This window comes from Saccopteryx leptura, chromosome 6 (assembly GCF_036850995.1).
Source record: "Saccopteryx leptura isolate mSacLep1 chromosome 6, mSacLep1_pri_phased_curated, whole genome shotgun sequence".
NCBI classification, from domain to species: Eukaryota; Metazoa; Chordata; class Mammalia; order Chiroptera; family Emballonuridae; genus Saccopteryx; species Saccopteryx leptura.
In genome coordinates, this window is record NC_089508.1 from 133,980,302 (window position 1) to 134,004,168 (window position 23,867).

The 23,867-nt window shown below is 36.5% G+C and overlaps 1 protein-coding gene across 8 annotated transcripts in view; it reads left to right on the forward strand.

Moving 5' to 3' along the window:
* Nucleotides 1–23,867, forward strand: part of RAPGEF6 (Rap guanine nucleotide exchange factor 6) — a 228,159-nt gene that overhangs the window by 139,104 nt on the left and 65,188 nt on the right. For all 8 annotated transcript variants that reach the window (XM_066343384.1, XM_066343389.1, XM_066343387.1 and 5 more), the window contains 4 exons: nucleotides 3,101–3,209; nucleotides 8,545–8,785; nucleotides 15,329–15,486; nucleotides 21,517–21,757. In XM_066343384.1, the coding sequence (XP_066199481.1) occupies nucleotides 3,101–3,209; nucleotides 8,545–8,785; nucleotides 15,329–15,486; nucleotides 21,517–21,757 (749 nt within the window). The remainder of the gene's footprint in view (nucleotides 1–3,100; nucleotides 3,210–8,544; nucleotides 8,786–15,328; nucleotides 15,487–21,516; nucleotides 21,758–23,867) is intronic.

Consider the following 23,867-nt stretch of genomic DNA (forward strand, 5'->3'; position numbering starts at 1 on the left):
TCTCTCTCTCTATCTCTCTGTCCCTGTAAAAAAAAAAAAAAGGAATCTCATTCTTCACAGAAGAAAATCACTGATATCCAATGATTTCATTCCTGAGAAAAGAAATTTTACTTCTTCCTCAGCCTCCCCAAGTATTGTTGAAACTGTCCGAGATTTCAGATCTAGATTGTCATTTTTTAACATTCTTCTTAAAGAATACTTTCATTTGCGTTGTTTTATACATTTATTACTTATAAATACCGTATTTTCACATGTATAAGGCCTACCGGAAAGTTCTGTCCATTTCTTTTTTTTTTTTTTTGTATTTTTCTGAAGCTGGAAACGGGGAGAGACAGTCAGACAGACTCCCGCATGCGCCCGACCGGGATCCACCCGGCACGCCCACCAGGGGCGATGCTCTGCCCCTCCGGGGCGTCGCTCTGCCGCGACCAGAGCCACTCTAGCGCCTGGGGCAGAGGCCAAGGATCCATCCCCAGCGCCCAGGCCATCTTTGCTCCAATGGAGCCTTGGCTGCGGGAGGGGAAGAGAGAGACAGAGAGGAAGGAGGGGGTGGGGGTGGAGAAGCAAATGGGCGCTTCTCCTATGTGCCCTGGCCGGGAATCGAACCGGGGTCCCCCGCATGCCAGGCCGACGCTCTACCGCTGAGCCAACCGGCCAGGGCCAAGTTCTGTCCATTTCTATCACAACAAGTTTTGACACGTAAGCACATGTTTATTCGGTGCATGTGTGCCTCTCTATTTTTATCACTTAATGTATACATACTGCCGTAGCACTTTAACTAAAACAAAGTTGACTCACGTTAGTCTTATGTGTGAAGCGATAGTGTACCCATGGCTACTGATAAAGTTAATTTACGCACTGTAATTTGTACGAATTTCAACAAGGAAGAAATGCTACAGAAGCATGTCTGTCACATCCACCATATTCCTCGGACTTAGCACCCTCCACCTATCACTTGTTTTTGTCCTTACAAAATTTTTTGAAGGGCAAAAATTCAAAAATGAAGAAGATATCAAACAAGCATTGGTTCAATTTTTCGCATCAAAAGATAAAACATTTTTCAAAAATGGGATATACAAATTGCCCTCACGCTGGCAAGAAATCAATAATAATGGCAATTATATTATTTAATAAAGTTTATTGACGGTAAGAAAAATTTGTATTTTGTTTTATTCCAAAAACAGACAGAACTTTCTGGTAGACCTTGTATAAGACGATCTGATGTTGCCCCATTAAAAATAAAATTATTAAAAAAAAAAAAAAAAAGACGATCCAATGTATAAAATGCACCTTAATTTTGGGGCCTGAAATTTGGAAAAAATGTATTACATAAAGTTTTTGAATGCAAGTTTTATTCATCATAAAATTCATACAACTCCTCATCGCTGTCAGAACTCCCATCGATTAGCTTGTCCTTATCTGTGCCTGATGACAAATAAGTGTTTTCAACAATAAGCGCAAAAGTGTGAAAAAGTGGGAAATACAAGTAGCAAGTAAAAAAAATCTACAAACACTGTATAAGACACACCCAGTGTTTAGACTCCAAATTTTTCGGAAAAAGTGCATCTTACACATGGGAAATATGGTATTTACACATTTACACTTACCTTACTGATTTCATTGAGCACTTTCATCTATGCTGTATTTCCCCATTATTTGGTTCATCTCACAGTGTCTTCTAGTACTTTTTTCAAAAAGGGAAAATGGGTACTATCATTGCATGTCTGGTAATGCTTTTGTTCAGTGGAGTGTAAAATTCTTTGGTCAGTTATTTTCCCAAAAAACTTTTAAGTCACTTTTAAACACATCTTAGTGTTTGTTGTTCAAGAGAAGTTAAACCAGCTTTTATTTTTCTAAGTACCTTTGGTCCTCACCTCCATCCCTACAGTGGTACTTACAGTTTCTTGTTTTCTGTACTTGGAATACAAAATTTTAATAAGATATGTTTAAAATATCTTTATTATTACTTTTTATGTGCTAGATGATGCAATTCTGTATGAAGAGAATACTTTTCCAACTGTAGGAATTTTACTTCTGTGATTTTATTTCTTAATATTTTGTTTCTCACTCTTTTTTATTCTTTTGGAATTTTTGTATCAGTCCCTGAGATCTGTCCTCTGAGCTGCTGCTTTTTTGTTCATTATGTTTATCTCTTTATCCTTTATCCTTGGAATTAGTGTTTTTTAAATAAGCTCCAGAGGTACAGCAAGTATGGGAAGCCTTTCTGGAAGGGTCAACAGTGTTACATGGAAGAAGAACCACACTACAGTTTATGTTGAGTGCTTCTGGACTGGCTGATTCAGTCAGTGGCAATGGATATTATTAGATGTATTTAGAGTACCACTTTTATCTCTTTCAAATGCAATAAATTTGCATTTAGAGTGTTTCACTAAAATTTGTACATACTTACAATAATTATTATGAACTGATAACATAATTAAAAATTTTATTGGCTCCGGCTGGTTGGCTTAGCAGTAGAGCGTTGGCCTGGCGTGTGGAAATCCTGGGTTCAATTCCTGGTCAGGGCACACAGGAGAACCGCCCATCTGCTTCTCCACCCTTCCCCCTCTCCTTTCTCTCTATCTCTCTTCTCCTCCCGCAGCCAAGGCTCCATTGGAGCAAAGTTGGCCCGGGCGCTGAGGATGGCTCCATGGCCTCCGCCTCAGGTGCTAGAATGGCTCCGGCCGCAATGGAGCAACGCTCTAGATGGGCAGAGCATCACCCCCTGGTGAGCATACTGGGTGGATCCTGGTTGGGCACATGCAGGAGTCTGACTGCTTCCCTACTTCTAACTTCGGAAAAATACAAAATAAAATTTTCCTTTGTATAAACCAACCTGTTATTTTTTTTTTCTTTTAATTTCTCTAATATCCCAGAGGAAATGAACTTAAAAAAATGTTTATAGTGAAGATTTGGGGAAATACAACAATGTGGAGAAAAATATTAGAGAGTAATTTAACTTCTTACAGAGGTAACCATTGTTCATTTATAGGTTCATTTTATTTAAGTATCATTTTATGGTTTTTACCATTAAACTTAAGGTTTCAGTGGTAACAAATATTTCTGTCTTAATTTGTATTTTTCAAATCTTTTCTTGAAGATAATGGAAGTAAATGGGCAAAACTTTGAGAATATTACACTTGTGAAGGCCCTTGAAATTTTGAGGAATAATACTCATCTTGCACTTACTGTGAAGACAAACATTTTTGGTGAGTTTTTTTGTAAAAACTGAGCTTTATTGATTTATTTATTTATAATAGAAAAAAGTCATCACAATAAAAAGAATAGTAAAATGTAAAAATGTTTTCATCTAAACTAGAATTTTTAGGATCTTTGATGTTGAGATATAGTATTATGTATTCTAAAATTTTAGTTTTATTATTTGTATTTGTTACTTTAGAAAGTACATTCTAAAACACTTGTACAAGTATATTCAGTTATTCGTTTATAAAATGTCTACTGTACTATGTTGGAAGATACTGAGTGGGACTTAAAGTGACCTGAATGAAACTTAGAAGTCAGAATTAGGCTTTCCCCCTCTGATAATGTGCGAATCAATCTTCTAATGTTTTGGCTAGCTTTATGAAATAATTATATGAATGTGAGATTAGCTGTTTCATGGAAATAAAGTGAATAAAGCATTGAATTAAGCAGTAAATTATAAACTTTAAAAAATAGTTTACTTTTATGTAAAAATGTTGATTACTGTGCCTGATGTGTATTTTGATCCTGTTTATATTTGAATGAAGCTTGTACCTTTAATTTGAAGCTACTAGTTTTTTTAAACATTTAGAAATGACTTACTATAGTTTGGTTTTATTGAATACCTTTGGATTTTCCCTAACATTCTGAGGAGGACTACAGTATAACAATTGAAAACTAGCATAGAAAATTTTAGTTCTTATGAAGTGGGGAGGAAAAATTCCTCCAGGTCATTTAGGTTGTAATTTGAGAAATGAGTTGGCTTTAAAAGCTACGTCTATGGAAAAGGAAGTATGTTCTATTTTTTTTTTCCTCTTTGGCTTCTCTTTATACTGCACTTACTCATAATGAAAAATGAAACATGTTATTTTTTCTCTTTTCACTTGAGTTCCTTTTACTGAATTATGTCATGTACAGTCTGGTAAATAACTGTCTTTGCAATTCCTAATAATGTATTAATTAAACAATGAACCTGACCAGAGAGTAAATTTCCTGGAGTTTGAAACAAGTCTCTAGAAACATCAACTTTTGGGTTAAAACTAAAAGGATTCTGATTTTGGAAAATACAAAAGCAGAGCTGGCTCTGTCACCAAGATCAAATTATTGAATCTCTCAAAGCTTCAGTTTCTCCAGCTCTGTTTCATAGGGTTCTTATACCTCTAACTTTTTATTAAAGGCACATAATAATTACTGACTGGTGTCAAATATTATGTGTAAAAATACAAAATAGTATAAAACAGTGTTTAACAGCATGACAGTAAAGAAGATCTCAAAGTATGCGACACTGCTAATAGCGATATCCCAGGCAAAGACAGTGACACTGCTTTCGGGCTTTGCTCTGTTCCCTTTTTTATGCCAGTACGCAGAGCCATCCAAAGTCTCTTTCTATAGTGGAGCCCATTTCTCTGATCCACACCTCATGTTAGACTCAGCAAATGACCCCAGAGAGAAAACAGCTGGCAGGCTCAGTTTCCCTTCTTCTTTCTCTGGAATTATAGTGTATCTGTTCCTCTTGGCTTTCACAACTTTCTAACATCTTATAAAATCCCACCACTCAGATAATGTATTAGCATTTTAATTTATAAAGTCTTGAGAATTAAAACACTAGAAAGATACACCATGAACTGATACTATCATATATACAGTATTCTGTATCTTTCCACATGAGTTCATACAGGTTTACTTCTTGTGTAATTGTTATTGCATTAGAATTCCAGTGCATTATTATCATAACCTTTTGAACTGATGTTTTAGCTTATCAGTTTTTGTTATTTAGAATGATGTAATAAAAGTTCTTTATAGTTATTTTTTGTGCTAATATAGACACACCTTTAAATTTCTCAAAGTGGAATTCCTTTTGACAGTTACTAGAGTTTTATTTTCCAAAAGTTTACTCCAGTCTGCATACTCTACACTTCATCAGTGTATAAGAACAGCTCTGCACTGTGCATAATCAACTTCATAGTTATTGTGCATTCTTTAAATAATGAGGGTAGTTGAAGGCCCTGGCCGGTTGCTCAGTGGATAGAGCATCGGCCCAGCATGTGGACATCCCAGGTTCGATTCCTGGTCAGGGCACACATGAGAAGCTACCATCTACCATCCCTCCTCCCTTTCTCCCTCCCACAGCCAGTAGTAGCTGGATTGGTTTGGGCTCGGCCCTGAGCACTGAGTATATAGCTCAGTTGGATGGAGCACATTAGCCTCAGATGTTAAAAATAGCTTGGTACTTGAGCATGGCCCCAGATGGGGGTTGCTGGGTGAATCCCGGTCAGGATGTATGTGAGAGTCCACCTCGCTATCTCCCCTCCTCTCACATAATAATAATAATAATAATAATAATAATAATGGGTTGAGCATTTTTTTACATGTTAATATTTCTTTTTATAGTCTTTTTATTTGTCCATTTTTTATATTGAGTTATTCGTCTTTTGATTAGTTTGAACATCAATTGTCTTAAAGGTTGCAAATATTTGCTTTATTGTTTGTATGTGTGTAAACACACACATACCTGTATATAGAGAGTAAGAAAATTTTAATCAAATGTTAAACTTTTATTTATTCCTGGCACATATATGGGCTCCTTTCTAGCCCATATATCTGGTAGTGTTGTTTAATGGTATTATAATTACATTTGCTCACCATCCGTTCATTTTTGTCTTTAACTATTTTCTTTTAATTCAACACAGACATTTCTTTATCTATGAATCAGAGCCTCCACAGATTTTTGCTTATATTCGCAAGTCCAGTGAAGGTATCAACTACTTTGTACACTATTGAGCCTTACATGCACGCCACTGCCAGAGGTATCTGCTGCCCATTCAGAGATCTGTTGCTCTTAACAGGAAATTCAGACACCTCACCATTGCATTAGCTTGCCACTTTTCTCCTTTGCTCTCTAGTCATCTTTATTTTCTTAAACATTCCTTTTACCACAGGGACTTTGAACTAGAGATTTGCTCTACCTAGAATCATTCCTCCTTCCCCTCCCATTACCTAATTAAAATCTACTTATTGACCTCTTCTTACACAATGTCTTAATCAGGGAAGATTTTCCCTTTCCTGCTGTCTAATTAGTACGTCTCATATGTTCTCTCTGTCCCTTATGTTAGACTGTCTCTTAGACTAGACTGACTGTATGTTTCACAGCAGGGGGACTCTGCAGATATCTAGTATAGTTCCTGACATATTTATAAGTTAGAAGATATTTTCTAATTTTTTTTTTTTTAAGTACTTTATTCCATTTTTTCTGAGGAAGGAGAGAGAGAGAGAGGAAAGGAGGGAGAGAAAGAGAGAGAGAGAAGGGGGAGGAGCAGTATGCATCAACTCCCATATGTGCCTTGACCAGGCAAGCCCAGGATTTCGAACCGGCGACCTCAGTGTTCCTGGTTGATGCTTTATCCCACTGCGCCACCACAGGTCAGGCAAAGCAGATATTTTCTGAATGAATGGATATCTTGATTTTAGCTCAAAAAAGTATTTTTACCTTTCCCACATGGCTTAAAATAGATTGAAATTAAAAAATAGAAAAAAGGAATTTAGTATATTTCAATCAAGCGGAGTGTCTTTGAAAGGTGACTCCTAAAGATTTCCTCTATTTTGAAGGCAGAAAATGTGCTTGCATAAGCTTACAATATGTTTTGGTAATGTTAAGTCATTCTGATTGAAACTTTCAAAATGGTCGAGTTTTACAACTGAAAACCAAATTATTTTTGGTTGTAATGTGTCAATTCTTATGGCTTTGTTCATTTGAATCTTGCTTTTTAGTCCTTGATGTTGTAGAAATTGATTTGTCCTAAAAAATAACTGAAAAAAATATCATAATCATCAGTGGTTAGGATTTCAGTGGGCACTTTCATACAATTTATAGTTTTCTTCTATGAAGATACAGAGTGATACTGCTCAAAGCTACACCTACTGATATGCTGAGGTTCTACATCTCACAGGGCTGAAGACCTGCATTTAAAAAAAATATGTACCCACTATCTTCCATTCAGACCCCTGCAGGCACCACAAGTCTTTAGAAAAGTTACCTTCTTCTTTAGCATTTATCTTTTTAATTTTTTGTTTGTTTGTTTGTTTTTTAAGTGAGAGGGAGGCCTGGACCAGAATCCACCCAGCAAGCTCCTTACTGGGCAGTGTTCTGCCCATCTGGGGCCACTGCTCCATTGCTCGGCAACCAAGCTATTTTAGGGCCTGAGATGATGCCATGGAGCCATCCTCAATGCCGGGGCCAACTTGCTCCAACGGTTTGAGCCATGGCTGCAGGAGGAGAAGAGAGGGGGCATGGGAGTGGAAAAGCAGATGGTCCCTTCTCCTGTGTTCCCTGACTGGAAATCAAACCTTGGACATCTACACCCTGTTCTGATGCTCTACCACTGAGTCAACTGGTTAGAGCCTTAATTTTTTCTTTTCTCTACCAGTTGATCTGCCTTATTTAAGAACACACATTTAAAATAACAACCAAAAAAACCTTTTTATGACATTACTTAATGAAAAAAAGGTGATATTTTTTTTAACTGGAAAATGAGTCACTTATTACGGGTATATTTTTCTTTAGCCTGATCTCAGGGAGAGATAGCTCCTCTCACAAGGAGAAAAATTGAATCTAGACAAGAGCTTGCTAGACAGGCCAGTCCCCCCAATGCACTGGGGCCCTCCTTCAGGATGGTGCACTCACCACACTGAAGGTTGTAGAACGTTATCTAAAGAAGATTGATTTTTTACTTCAGACCACTGTTGTGAATGTTCATTCGTTGCTTTATTTTACTGAGTGACATAAGTCTCATGAATGTGATTGAGGAAATTGTCATGTTACCAAATTTAGTCCTATTTATTTCTGGTAAAAACAGGTCAAACAAAGCTTTTTCCATTTATTTAATGGCTAAATTTTGCAAAACAAAGTCCGATGTAATACTTACATATATCACATCTCATGTTATCATTAGAAATAACATAAATAATAGAATCTAAATATCTGTTTCAATGAAAGCTGAGTTGATTAGCAGTTATATTGCTTATTTCCTAAATAGGAGCCCCTGGACTTCTCAAACATGCTAGCCGTCTGTGCACTTTCTTTCCATTTTCCTCAGTTCCTTTTTATTTATTTTTTATTTATTTATTTATTTATTTATTTTGTCGCTCTTGGACAACATCAGGAGTATAGTCGGGTATATAAACTGAAAAGAAAAGTAAATGACATAACTGATAAGGATGGATGTAAATTTCATGAATAAGGCTGTGAAAGGCCAAGTAATAGAAAGTGACCATGTTCTTAAAATTTGTTGTTGATAAAAAACTCTGATTCAAAGTAATGACAAGTTTATTTATTTATTTCCACAGTGTTTAAAGAGTTACTTAGTAGGACCGAACAAGAGAAATCTGGTGTTCCTCATATTCCCAAAATTGCTGAAAAAAAAAGTAATCGCCACTCAATCCAGGATGTACCAGGAGATATTGAGCAAACATCACAAGAGAAAGCAAATAAGAAAATAAAAGCAAATACTGTTTCAGGTGGAAGAAACAAAATCAGGAAAATTTTGGATAAAACACGATTTAGTATCTTGCCTCCCAAACTCTTTAGGTATGTAATACCATTCTCAGTCATGTGGACATTTTCCTAGTAACTGTAAAACTTTTATTTTGGGGAAGGGAAGTTTGGTCAGTTTTTTTTATTTTTTATACAACTAATGCATCAAAATCTACAAGCAATCCATAAATAAGAAAGAATAAATTCTGAATGTCTCCCCATCTTGTCCATTGAAATTATCGCTGTTAGATTATATAGTCTTCCATTAGCCTTATTTTTAATTTTAGAAACAATTTCTATTTTATTTTATAAAGTCTTTTTTTTTTTTTTTTTTACTTTGGTATATTTTTGGTACAATTTCAGTCCCTTGACCTACAAATTTGGGCACCTTAAATCTTGAGACACTGTAGGTTATCTTTTGAATTATCTTTCTCTTATTACACTGTTTATTCCCTCTTGAGTTCTAAAGCTGACCTATTAGTCAAATCTATTTCTATTTCCAAATTGAGATGTCACTAAAACCGAGAAAATTTTCAAGACTTTCAATGTAAATTAAGGTCTGTAAAATACTGATGAAATCAATCCACTGAAGTGCCATGACTGGAAATGATTCTAGTATATACTATATTATACTATATATTTTACATTACCTACTTTTTAAAACAATCAGAAAAGTTCTAATCAAATACAGTATTTAGCACATAGTAGACTGACACAATCAGTGAAATAAAAAAAAGCATATTCAAATAAAACATGCTCAAAGGAAATACTTGGCTTCTGATAGTTCCTGACACTCTGACAGGTGATAATTATAGAGCTGAAAAGAGATATGTAGTTCCTATCTCCTAAGCAGTTTATACCAGGAACTCTTAATCTCCATATATTTATTATACATTAGGCCCAATGTTCAGAGCTAGAAATATGGAAAGATAAGTAGAGCAAGTTTCTTGTCCTTCAAGAATTGATGATCTAAAAGGGAAAGCAGGCCTGTGGTACATTAGAGAATGATAAATGTTTTGGTATGTACAAAGGCAGGAACAAGCCTGGTAGGTTTGAATAGACTATTTTTGTATACCTAAAGGTGAAACAAGAGAAATTGGTAAGTGCTAGGTTATGAAGGGCTTTAATTATTATGCCAAACATTAGGACTTCATTATATCATAATGGGGAGCCAAAGAAGAAATATGATCTAAGATTTGTGCTTATAATAACTTCTCTGTTAGCGTATTTGTAGTTTGGGGTTGAAGGTGCAGCACAGTTAGCAGTAATAGCAAGAAGACTAATTAGGAGGCAACTTTGAAATAGGTAAATGTCAGCTCTCCTTTTTTATGTCAAGATCTCAAGATTTCCTGATCAGAAAACGTTCTCCATCTTGATGTTATTTTCAGTCAGGGCGACAAATTTGTTCTTTATTTAAATTGGGGCTCAAAGAGGATTGAAACATCCTGAGCTCTGTTCTTAATGTCACTCATTTCTAGAACATTTTTTACTCATTCCTTTCTGAATGACTGCTCTCCTCGAGGTGAGTGTTCTATAAAAATCATAACTTTAAAATAGGAAAATTCTTTACAATATTGAACATACTATAGCAGCACAGCAAATAACTATGAAAAGGCTTGTTCCCACAGATGAGCGTTGAGTAAGGAGAATGCAAGGGGGCCAGACCACACTGAGGCAACTGGGAACAGTTTTGGATGACCAGATTCACTGAGGAAAAGGAGAAAGAAGGGAAGACTAGAGGCAGAAGAGTTCCCTATGGATGCTCCTCAGGAAGGAAGGCTCTGTGGGTTTCCAGAAACCCCAGTGGGTTTGGTCTGGAGTACAAGTATCTCCTTTAAGTGGTTCTCATTTTAAACAGTGGCATGATTGTGACTTGTCATCAGAAACCAGAGAACACTGATTGCAACTGACTTTAGCTTGTCAGCTTCACATTACAACAAGCTATATTCAGGTTTCAGGTAGCTAAATCAATATCTCATCTCCACAGTATCGCCTTCAGGGAGTAGGAATTAGTTACTCCATCTGGATTCCTCGCCAGGTATATAGTCCTGTCCAGAAATGTCCACGCTTAGAAAATGTCCTTGAGTTCCAGTAGCCTATAACTTGTCCAGTTTTTACTTTTGGTTTACAAGATATGCTAATTAGCATAAGAAATGCTAATGTGTTTTATTGATCTAATAACTTGTGGCTGTATTGCCAGTAATAACCCTTCCTGCCTCCGTAGCCTAGGTGAGTCAGGATTCAGATTGGGATTTAAATACTAAGGACCTTTTGGCATCTAAAAGGTCTCTATGGACATTTAGACAGGACCAAGTTTCTATTAATGCTTGGATTCTGTCTTTCGTTATAGAAAAGGCATGGAAATTTAAGTGTCTGTGAGCAATCATTTGAGTATATTCAAGCATTATTTCTTTATATTGGTACAAAAAAAAAAAAAGATCTACTAGAAATAGTTTTACTTAAAATCAGAAGGGATTTTTCACTTACTAGTCAATAAGTATTCTCTTATTTTGTGCCAACAGCAGGCTGCTGGCTATGGATACAAACATGAATAAAATGCCCTTCAGGAGTTGATATTAAACTATCTCTTCTAAACATGTTTTAAGTAAAATGCTATTTGTCATTTTGCCTTTTGGAATGGCCATTTTTTATTTTTGAGAATGTTGTCATATTTTTTGGCATTTATTAAACATGAATTCAGACAACCCCTTTTACTATACACACAAAAGACTCCCTAGATAGAAGACTTCAATAAAAAAATCACATACTCTGGTATGTGAATCTATTGGTCTGCATTCATAATAATCAAGGATATATAATTTAGATCAGGAAGCTTTAATTAAAGATCAACAAAGAAAATAGGACTCAAATTGATAACTTAGGATAGATAATAAGCTTAAACTGCTGTGGGAATATAAAATGATGTAACCTTTCTATAAAGCATTTGAACAATTTTTTATTAAGAGCTTAAAAATATTTATACCTTTGATTCAGTAATTCCATTTCTAGTAATAATTAGATGAAGGCTTATATATGGGTGTTCTTAGGAATTTTATCTATTATAAAACAAAATTGGAAATACCCTAAATGTAAACTACAAGGAATTGGCTAAATATGCTTTGAATATTGCAAAAATGACTAGAAAGTAAATGTTGATTGTGGTTTTTAATGAGGTGCAGTTTTATAGGTAATATTTTCTTATTTTTTTCTCAAGTTTTCTACATTGAATGTTTATTTTTTAATGAAAAAAAAAATTTAACCCATTTCTGAACGTCTCTTATGTTCCAGGACTCCTTGAAGGGGTGCTTGTTGTCTTCTTTTTGCAGCGCTCACTTCTGTAAGAGGAGGAGATGAGCTGTCTTAGAAATACTATAAGAGTGTCTACATCTGTGAGAGCAGCAAAGGAAGTAATTGAATAAATAGTTGAGATAAAAACATAATTCTCAAAATCCTTAACCTTGACATCATATTAAAATGAAAGAATTCTCCTGAAAATTAGCAATGAAAAAAAAAGTTACTGATTTTGAGTAACATCTGTAAATTAAGACATAGCAATGTACTTTTTATTGACCTGAGACTATTTCACAATTCAGGAAATCTGATCTCCTAATTTTTAATTGCTCAGCTTTTGTTTTCTTCAATCACATAATATAAAGATGCCTACATAACATCTTTGTATTATCCATTGTAACAGTCCCAGAAGTAGACAGCCTTGTTTGCTTATCAGAAGTTTTTTGTCACCTGTCAGCATACATTTTTTGTTTTCTTTTAATATTAGGATTATTTTTATTGTCATATTGATATTTATACAGCCTCTTTAATTTCATAATAGAAAATTGAAATATACTTTAAGTAAATTTAGTGTCAGGGAATTATTGAGAATTTTTCAAACTGCCTTGTTTCTGTTACTGCATCACCTCAGGAGACTGTTTTGGTAAGAAATGACATCATTATTTGCAAATAGGCTTTATTCAGGTTATAAACAAGCATGAACTTTTTCCAATTACATACTATTTTTTTTTTCATGTCACAGCATGTTGTACTTAACATGAATATAGTTTTCATTTGTATTGGCTCACACCTTCATTAATGTGAATTTGTAACCAGTTTACATTATTATAACTGTATAGTATATCTATTGCTTATTAAAAAGCAAAAGTAATGTTAAATTTAAGATTAGTAAGAGAGTTAAGAGCTTTTAGTTTTTCATGCACTTCTCTTAGTCTCTAAATTATAATTTACGGTTGCTAATGCAGCCAATTTCCTTTAGTAGAAAATTGTAACATTTTAACATTGTTAAAAGTTGTTTTCACTTTATTAGTGGGACCCTCTAATCTCTTTAACAGTTCGCTTTCTTGGATTCACTTATCTGACCCTCTGTGTTTAAAAAATGGCAGATTTGTTTTAAAAAAATTTGTGAAAGACAGGCTGTTGCATTTTTAAAAAGAAAAGTTTTATTTCCTATATAATTTAAATTGTTGCCAAATTACTTATTAAGCTATAAATATTAAATCTGTGAAAGCCCTCGCTCATTTTTTTTCTCTTAGGATAGATAACTTAGAGTATTTAGCCCTTCTCTTACATAACAGAGTATTTAGCCCTGATCATCAGGAATACATGCCTAATTACAAGGAGGCAATGTAGCATAAGCACAAATTAATTAAATAAGCTATTTTCTTTGTCTCATCTGTCAAATTAGACTGCCTTCTCTCCCCAGGAAAACATTTTATATTCCTGTAGTGCCTTTACTTGTCATACCCATCTGTCCCCCACTGTATTTATTTAAGTATGACTTGCTTAAAATCCTTTCTTGTTTCTACCATTCTATTTAATCTTGGTAAAAATATATACTTCCTAGTCTTCTTTAAAAATAGGAAACCTGTTTTTCTCTGTGCCAGTGTTCACCTATGTGGCCTAATTTAATCCTTAAAGTAGTCCTGGGAGATAGTTTTATTCACATTTTTAGATGAAGAAATCAGTGTCTAGAAACAGAAAATTCCCTGAGGTCACACAGCTAATAACCCAAGTGTGTCTGACATAGCTCACTCTAGAAACACTTACTTTGCTGTCTTCTGTGACTTGATGCGTTTTCCTGTCTCCTCTGCTCTCCTTTGTCCTGGCTATCTTCCCTGTCTGGCTATTAACAGCTTTAGCTGTTTATTTAAAAACCCTTTGCACTCAGTCTTGCATAATTTCCTAATCTGCCTCAATCCTATTTTTTACTACTAACATATTCTAGATGTGTCTCATCACTCATTTTTAAGACAGACATTAATCCATGTCATGCTAATAGGTAAGTATTCTATGATACCTCATAAACTTGGAGCAGTACTGAGTAGAATGCTGCAGTCACTAAAATTTACATGAGAATATTAACCTAAAGCCAAATTGGTGAAACTTTGAACCTTTTTATAAAAACCACCCACTTTTGCAGTGCTGGTCAACCTGGTCCCCACTGGACCAGCCCTGCAAAAGTGGGCGGTTTTTATAAAAAGGTTCGCCATCACTGGACCTAAAGCATTGGTTTTCACCTAAGCGTAATGCTTATAAATAAATGGTATTTTGATTGTTAATGCTGTTGGAAATTTTTTCTTTTTATTACTACTCTATGTAGGACGGTTTACTTTTGCTGTGTTTTATTAGGACTTTTGTGGTTATCTAAAGTTAAGTGATAGTTATGTTTCTGTTTTTATTTTTCTTCTTAGATTTAGTTGTTTATGTAACACTTAAAAACATTTTAAAGGAAAAGCATTTTATTTGCTTAAATATGAACATTTAATTGATAGTTGTATTGCAAACCCTTAAAGAAAGTTAACTTTAAATGATTTGCTCTCTGTTTTGGTTTTGATGTTCGCATCTAGGAAACAGCCAAATAATTAGACTTGAGAGATGATACAAGAAATAATGTGCTATTAGAATAAACTTTAGAGACTATCAAATTATTTTCTTCAATTTTCATTTCAAGTCCTCTTTATTCCTTCTCCTTTCTATTTGTCACATATTTCCATTGATGTTTGTTGCTGTTTACTGTACCATCGTCCTATTATCTTTTCTCTATTCTTGATGGTTTGAGCAGTTCTGATTGTTCATCTATTGAAAGACCTTTCTTATCTTGTCACTTGAACCTAGCCCCACTGGTTTTTTACAACCTGCCCTATTTTTGGTTTGGGTTTAGACCCAACTCCATCTTTTGCCTAGGAGGTCACCAAGCCTTCCCTTTGAGAGACAGAACCTTTCTATGGTGTTGGTTGTGCATTTTCATTTATATGGTGTCCGCTGAAACTGGCAGATCTCAAAGGCTTCCTAAATACACGTGTTCAATTTAATCTCCACTAGCAATTTCTTATGGCTATTTCTCTATCATGTGGTAGAATTACTTAGAAATGTAAATTAAGTTTTATTTGTGTCATTATTAAAAACATTTTATTGAAATTTTCATTATTACAGTTCATTTTATAAAAAAATTATGTAATACATTAATTGTTAAAGTCACTACTTTGTATTGGTTCAATATGCCTTAGTGCACAGAAAACAGTAATATTTACTATTACAAACGCTCAAGTACTTTAAAGTGATAATATGACATTTCTTTTTAAGTGATGGAGGCCTGAGCCAATCACAGGATGACAGCATTGTGGGAACGAGACACTGTAGACACAGTCTGGCTATAATGCCTATTCCTGGAACTCTGTCATCCAGCAGCCCGGATCTCCTGCAGCCTACCACCAGCATGTTGGATTTTTCTAATCCTTCAGGTGATTTTTGCCTGTGGTTTCATATAGCAGTATTGTACCAAATAGACAAATAGATGGTGGACCCTTGTGTAACACATGCTAGATTTGCTTGCAGCCTTCTTTTCCTACCTCTAGATTATTATTTCAAAAAGCTAAGAAGATTATATCCTTTTGTCTAAGCTGAAGTGATACTTCCTTTAGTATGAATTAATTTAGCTGTCTAACAAACCCCAGTCTGAGCAGTGCAGTGAGAGCAGAGATACTTCTTAGCCAAAAAACATCCAGGGTGGAGAAAAGGATAAGGCAGATTACTTTAATCTAAGTGCCTCACTTATCTTTCTCTTTGAGATACAGAAATAGATTAATAATTTTCTAGAAACACTGATTTTCCCCCAACACCCAAAGCTAAAGTTATTTTTGGTATGTGTTGTTAATTAAAATACTATAATATCTTTAACACTGGTGTTCAAACTTTCAGTGTATTGATACACAGAGGCAGAAATTATCATTTAACTATATAATTTAAAATTTCAAATAAAATTTATTATGAGGAAGAAACACTTTGGCTTTGAAAATTTTTATATTTATCAATTGAAAAGATTTGAAATGGCTTTCAATAAAAGACACATACAGTTAAAAATTGAAATATATAATTGGGTCCAAGGAGAGAAGGGAAAAAGTGACCTCTACAGAGATCTGTGTGGTTGGAATTCAGTTTCAGTTTTGGTACTGACATTCCTAGCAGCTAGTGTAAAAAGGGAGGAAATTCAATTACATGAATCCCGGTATTATATAGAAAGGAGGGAATATGGAATACAAGAATAATAGTAAAACTTATGTTTTATAGCAATTTAAATAACTGTAGGACATAACATAAAAATGCAGCTGAGTGAAAGTCATTCTACATATTGTTTTTTTATTTTACTTCTTTACCACTAGAAAGGTTACTAAATTCAATAATCTATCTCTGACACATCCTATTCTCTACCTGACTAACAGTGTTCTTTCTAGAAACAAAGATTTTGTAATGTAAGATTTTGTAATGTAACCTCCCTTTGAAATTCCTAGTGATTTCTGTATTAGCCAAGATTCTAGTCATGAGATGGAAACTGCTTGAGATATTTTAGGGAAGTTAATATAAGGAATTATTACCAAGGTATAAAGCAAACAGTTTACCTAAAAGGGTTAAAAAGCAAGCACTGAGGAATCACAGAGGTAGAAAAGCTACAAACTGGGTTCAGCTTCTGGTATGTGAAAGAAATGCCACTCTCAGGGTGGGTGGAAAGTGGTGCTGGGGTGATACAGGAGCAGAAGCCCACAAGAAAAAACGTGAAGCAGAAAGCCTCCTCTTCCTCTCACCTTGCAGTCTACCCCTGGTGCCCCTTTGTGGCAGAACCTAAAAGAGAGCTGACCAAGAAGAGATGTGGGTTACAGTGTTTCACCCTGTCATAACAAGGCAGGGTGGGTTTGGGGCCTAAAGACAATAACTTAATAGTGTTGGGTCCAGTTTTCACAGCATGATTTTGAGCCCTTTTTCTAGCCTCTTGTCCTCCCATTGTCTCCATTGGCATCTCATCTGTCTTTCCTGAGTGTGTTTGACACTTACCTTCCGAACTGTCTGTGCCCCTGATGTTGGTCACCTGTGGTGTTCTCTTCCTGCATATACCGTGAACTTTCTCTTCTTCCTCAGTGTTGAGCTCAAATGTTACTTCATCGGGGAAGCCACGGCCCTTAGCTGCAGTCAATCCTTCATTTTCCAGAAATCTCGAGCATGTTTTCATTGTCTCTCAGTTGTTTGTCATGGGAATTTATTTGTGTGTCTCAGCAGTACTTTTTTTTTTAACTTTTTAAGAAATATATATTGATGTTAGAGAGAGGAAGGGAAAGAGAGACAGAAACATTAATCTGTTCCTGTATGTGCCTTGACCAGGGATTGAACCCGCAGCCTCTGTGCATCTTAATGATGCTCACTAACCAACCAAGCTAGCTATCTGGCCGGGGCCATAGCAGTACTTCTTACTCTATATTCACAAGTAAAATATTTTCACACTACCTGAGCACAAACTAAATACAGTATGCATTCAGGCTTACCTCAGAGATGCTGCAAATTTGACTCTAGACCACCACAATAAAGCAAGTGATGCAGTAAAAGGGGTTGTAATTGTTTTGCTTTTGGAAGGTCTTGCCTTCAGTTTGTAAAAACCCATCATCTGTGAAGTGCAGTAAAGCAAAGTGCAATAAAATGAGGTCTGCCTGTGCTGTCGTAAGACAATGTGTATTCATTCAGTGCACACACTGAGTGATTCTTAGGGCTGTGTTTTTGCCACCAGAATATGTAGACGTGAGGCTAAGAGAGTAAGGGATGGGTTTTAGGGAGAGGAGAGAGAAAGAGGAAAGAGAATTTGGGGATTTGGCTGGGGGAGCAAAGGGAAGAGGTCAGAATTATTAAAACTTAGAAACTGTAGGCCTCATTGTGCTGAAATTAATATGAGCATAATGCGAAGAGAAGTTGCTACTCAGTTTGATTTCAGATTGGTTGCATAATTCTCTCATTGAAAACATAGTGAAAGGGCTGAAAATGCCTTTCATTAGTCTGTTCAGAGGAGATGCCTGCAAAGCTTAGTCTGCAGCCTGTGTACCTACCAGCAATATAAGTGAGCATGTATAAGATAGCTATTTACCGTATAAATTTTATTTTTAAACCCTAAAATGTACAAGTTTATGAAAGGCCTTTTATGGTGCTATTTTATATTTATGTTGAATTAAATATTTTCAATTAATTTTAAATTTGACTCCTTGAATTATGTACTGCAACACTTTTTTATATTTCACTTCATGTATCACATTAGCCAAGGTTGATTACCTTTTATCTGTCTTGATCTCAGTCATATTGATGGTGCATGTTTAAAGTTATTAGAAAGCAGGTACAAAGCTACAGAACTATTGGATTAGTCTGCTTTTGATTGCTGACCTTTTTGTGGTTTTGCTTTGTTTTTGCTGCCTACAGCTGTTGGTTTTTACTGTAAGTATCTTGCAGAATTCTGTTTCTATTGTTTATGTGTATGTATAGCATTCTATTTTAAAACAATCAATAACTGAATGAAGCAGAAAGCAGAACTTTTCTATCCCCTTATAGGTTCCCACTATATACTGGCATGTATTCTTCTAGTCACTTCTTTGACTTTATATTTTTATATTCATAGCATCAGAGTTTACATGCTGTTCTATAACTTGTGAAAGTTTCTTTTGTAATGTTTGACCTAATTCAAGATGAGGCCTATGAAACTTTTGCTTATTCTTTCATTTAGTAGCACAGATCTTTATCCCCCCCCCCCATTGTGGCACTTTAGTTCATTGATTGCTTTCTCACATGTGCCTTGACCCGTGGGGCTTCAGCAGACCAAGTAACCCCTTGCTCGAGCCAGCGACCTTGGGTCCAAGCTGGTGAGCTTTGCTCAAACCAGATGAGCTCGTGCTCAAGCTGGCAACCTTGGGATCTTGAACCTGGGTCCTCTGCATCCCAGTCCAATGCTCTTATCTACTGTACCACTGCCTGGTCAGGCTATTTTATTTCTTTAATAGTTAGTAAACTTTAAATAATTTCTGTTTTGCAAATCTGAGTTATTTTAACTTTTAGTTATAAGGGAACATACGATTACAGTTCTGTAAAAATCAGACTGCACAGAAAGGACAGAATATGTCTTAACTTCCCAGAATTAGCAATTGTTCATTTACTTTAAGGACAGAATATGTCTTTATATTAAGGACAGAATATGTCTTAACTTCCCAGAATTAGTAATTGTTCATTTCCAGAAATTTCAGTGAACATAAAATGTGTGTATCATTTCCTTTACCTTAAATAGTATGCTTTACTTTTTCTCCACTTAGCCCATTTCACTTAAGAAATATAACTTAAATACTTTTTGGTATCAGGATATGATGTTCTACCAAAAATTTGTTAAAAGCTGGTAGTATTCCATTTAACCAGTCTTCTTTTAGTGGATGTTTACAGTTTATATATCTTTACATGCTTTAGATTTGCATTATTACTATATTTTGAATTTTGTTTAAAACTTATGGAAACTTGTTTTCTTTCTTGGCTTACAAGATTTATTATTTACTCTCTGGCTCTTTTATACAAGTCCATCAGTCATTGGCCATGTATTCCATTGTACTGCTGCCCTGTTTTCTTTGTGCCACTTTCACTAGAAGGAGTGTCTTATTAATTATTGTCTGTCATTTCTTAAGCCACCACTTCCTTTCTTTTTTTTTTTTTCTTTTTTTTTTTAATTTTTGAAGCTGGAAACGGGGAGAGACAGTCAGAGAGACTCCCGCATGCGCCCGACCGGGATCCACCCGGCACACCCACCAGGGGCGGACGCTCTGCCCACCAGGGAGCGATGCTCTGCCCCTCCGGGGCGTCGCTCTGCCGCGACCAGAGCCACTAGCGCCTGGGGCAGAGGCCAAGGAGCCATCCCCAGCGCCCGGGCCATCTTTGCTCCAATGGAGCTTTGGCTGCGGGAGGGGAAGAGAGAGACAGAGAGGAAGGAGGGGGGGTGGAGAAGCAAATGGGCGCTTCTCCTATGTGCCCTGGCCGGGAATCGAACCCGGGTCCCCCACACGCCAGGCCGACGCTCTACCGCTGAGCCAACTGGCCAGGGCCCACTTCCTTTCTTAAATGCACACAAATCCCTGAGAGCAGAGACTTCGTCCTTCTCGTTTATTACTGTGTCCTTAATCACCCAAACACTCTTGGTACATAACAAACTCCATAAATATTTGTTCATCAGTTAACAATTTAGAGTAGAACAAAGAGTCAGTCTTTTGATGTGGTCTCATTTGTGTGTATAGGATCATCTTGAATACATAAAAAATTCTCCCATTTTTAATGTAACCTTAGCATCAATCCATGCATTCTTTACATATCTTATTTTATTTTACATAATTATGCTTAGCACTCTAGAATATTTGCCTTTGGGTTGAAAGTCCAGATATCTGAGAATTCTTTTCTTTTCTTTTTTTCTTTTCTGAAGCTGGAAACGGGGAGAGACAGTCAGACAGACTCCCGCATGCGCCCGACCGGGATCCACCCGGCACGCCTACCAGGGGCGATGCTCTGCCCACCAGGGGGCGATGCTCTGCCCCTCTGGGGGGTCGCTCTGCCGAGACCAGAGCCACTCTAGAGCCTGGGGCAGAGGCCAAGGAGCCATCCCCAGCGCCCGGGCCATCTTTGCTCCAATGGAGCCTTGGCTGCGGGAGGGGAAGAGAGAGACAGAGAGGAAGGGGGGGGGGGAGTAGAGAAGCAAATGGGCGCCTCTCCTATGCGCCCTGGCCGGGAATCGAACCCGGGTCCCCCGCACGCCAGGCCGACCCTCTACCGCTGAGCCAACCGGCCAGGGCCGAGAATTCTTTCTTGAATTCATTTATCTGTAAGAATTTTATTAATGAAATAGGAATCAAATGTACTCCTGAGAATCTTTTTAAATGTCTGTTGGTATGGTTAAGTATAGTCTAGCTTCAAACCTAAAATCTGAACTGATTAAATAATTTTTCTTGAGGTACCCATTTATGATACCTGAATTGTCTTATATGACTGTCTAACTGTACATTGCTTGGGGGCGAAAACTGGCTTTAACAGAGTATGACGCTGTTTAGTAAGATGAACAATTCTCTGTTCCTTCCCAGAGGATGTTATAGTATGTTCACAAAAAGGAAAGAGAAAGTGAATGTGTACTCGAGTTTGGATAATTAAAATATATAAAAATTTCTTCAAAGTGTTTATAAATAAAAGGAATTGTGGCTTCCAAATTGTATGTATAGTAAGACACTAATTTTTATCGTTTTCTTTGTGTTTTCCTGTGAACATGTATTAGTGTTTTGTCACCTGAGAAATTAGAAACATTTATCAATAAATGAAGCAGTGATCTCTGTTAACTTGAAATGGAAATGTATATTTCACTGGTTAGAGGTATCATTGGTTCCAAATTTCTTTTTGAAGAGTTAAAAGTAATTTTCTTGAAAATAACAGCGTACATTTTTGTATTTATATAGATATTCCTGATCAAGTTATAAGAGTTTTCAAAGCAGATCAACAGAGTTGCTACATTATCATCAGTAAAGACACAACAGCTAAAGAAGTTGTTTGTCACGCTGTTCATGAATTTGGTTTGACTGGAGCATCTGACACATACTCTCTCTGTGAAGTTTCTGTTACTCTGGAGGGTGTCATAAAGCAGAGAAGACTTCCAGACCAGTTTTCCAAATTAGCTGATAGGATTCAGCTCAATGGAAGGTAAATGTGCTTCTTAGTGAATGTACTTATTTCTAGATGCATTTTTGAAGGTTCCGTGTTAAAAACCATTGTAAATAGAAACATCCTGTCTTAGGCCACTGAGTTCTCTTTAAAATTGAAGTAGGATTTCTCTCTTTTTTTTCCCCAGCTTACCACCATAATTTTAGATATGCTCTCATAATGGCTACCCAAAAGTGGGTAAAGGAAAGGGACAACAGTTTGCTAAACTGCTTTAACCCTCTTTCTAAACCAGTTTTAGAACCACTGATGTAGTCTAATCTCTGTTTTATACAGAGGAAGAAAATAAATGATACATATCTTTACATGTATCTGACTGTGTATGTATTAATTTATCAATTTGTTTTTACTGTGACCATATGTACTTTGAGGAAAAGAAGCCATAGTTTTCACAGTTCTTTTCCTAAGTAGTTGTCCTTTAATGAATATACGGGAATTTAAAAAAAAATTTTTTTTTACAATCCACTGATATTATTTTTATTAATTTTAATAGGGTGACATTGATAAATCAGGGTACATATGGTCAGAGAAAACATCTCCAGGTTATTTTGACATTTGATTATGTTACATACCCATCACCCAAAGTCAAATTGTCTTCCATCACCTTCTATCTGGTTTTCTTTGTGCCCCTCCCCCCTAACCACCACACTCTTATCCATGTCCTCTGAGTCTCATTTTTATGTCCCATCTAAGTATGGAATCATAGTTCTTAGTTTTTTCTGATTTACTTATTTCACACAGTATAATGTTATCAAGGTCCATCCGTGTTGTTATAAATGATCCGATGTCATTATTTCTTATGGCTGAGTAGTATTCCATAGTATATATATACCAAAGCTTTTTTTTTTTTTTTTTTTTGTATTTTTCTGAAGCTGGAAATGGGGAGAGACAGTCAGACAGACTCCCGCATGCGCCCGGCCGGGATCCACCCGGCGCGCCCACCAGGGGCGACGCTCTGCCCACCAGGTGGCGATGCTCTGCCCCTCTGGGGCGTCGCTCTGCCGTGACCAGAGCCACTCTAGCGCCTGGGGCAGAGGCCAAGGAGCCATCCCCAGCACCCGGGCCATCTTTGCTCCAATGGAGCTTGGCTGCGGGAGGGGAAGGGAGAGACAGAGAGGAAGGAGGGAGGGTGGAGAAGCAAATGGGCGCTTCTCCTATGTGCCCTGGCCGGAAATTGAACCCGGGTCCCCCGCACGCCAGGCGGATACTCTACTGCTGACCACCAGCCAGGGCCTATACCAAAGCTTTTTAATCCACTCGTCCACTGACGGACACTTGGGCTGTTTCCAGATCTTCGCTATTGTGAACAATGCTGCCATAAACATGGGGGTGCATTTCTTTTTTCAAACAGTGCTATGGTGTTCTTGGGGTATATTCCTAAAAGTGGTATAGCTGAGTCAAAAGGCAGTTTGATTTTAATTTCTTGAGGAATCTCCATACTGTTTTCCACAGTGGCTGCACCAGTCTGCATTCCCACCAGCAGTGCAGGAGGGTTCCCTTTTCTCCACATCCTCGCCAGCACTTATTCTGTGTTGTTTTGTTGATGAGCATCATTCTGACTGGTGTGAGGTGATATCTCATTCTGGTTTTAATTTGCATTTCTCTAATGATTAGTGATGTTGAGCATTTTTTCATATGCCTATTGGCCATCTGCATGTTCTCTTTGGAGAAGTGTCTATTCATTTATTTTCTCCCCTTTTTATTTATTTATTTATTTTTTAATAAATAAATTTTTATTAATGTTAATGGGGTTACATCAATAAATCAAGGTACATATATTCAAAGAAAACATGTCCAGGTAATCTTGTCTTTCAATTATGTTGCATACCCACCACCCAAAGTCAGATTGTCCTCTGTCACCCTCTATCTAGTTTTCTTTGTGCCCCTCCCCCCCAGTAACCACCACACTCTTGTCCCTGTCTCTTAGTCTCGATTTTATGTCCCACCAATGTATGGAATCATGTAGTTCTTGGTTTTTTCTGATTTACTTATTTCACTCCGTATAATGTTATCAAGATCCCACCATTTTGTTGTAAATGATCCGATGTCATCATTTCTTATGGCTGAGTAGTATTCCATAGTGTATATGTGC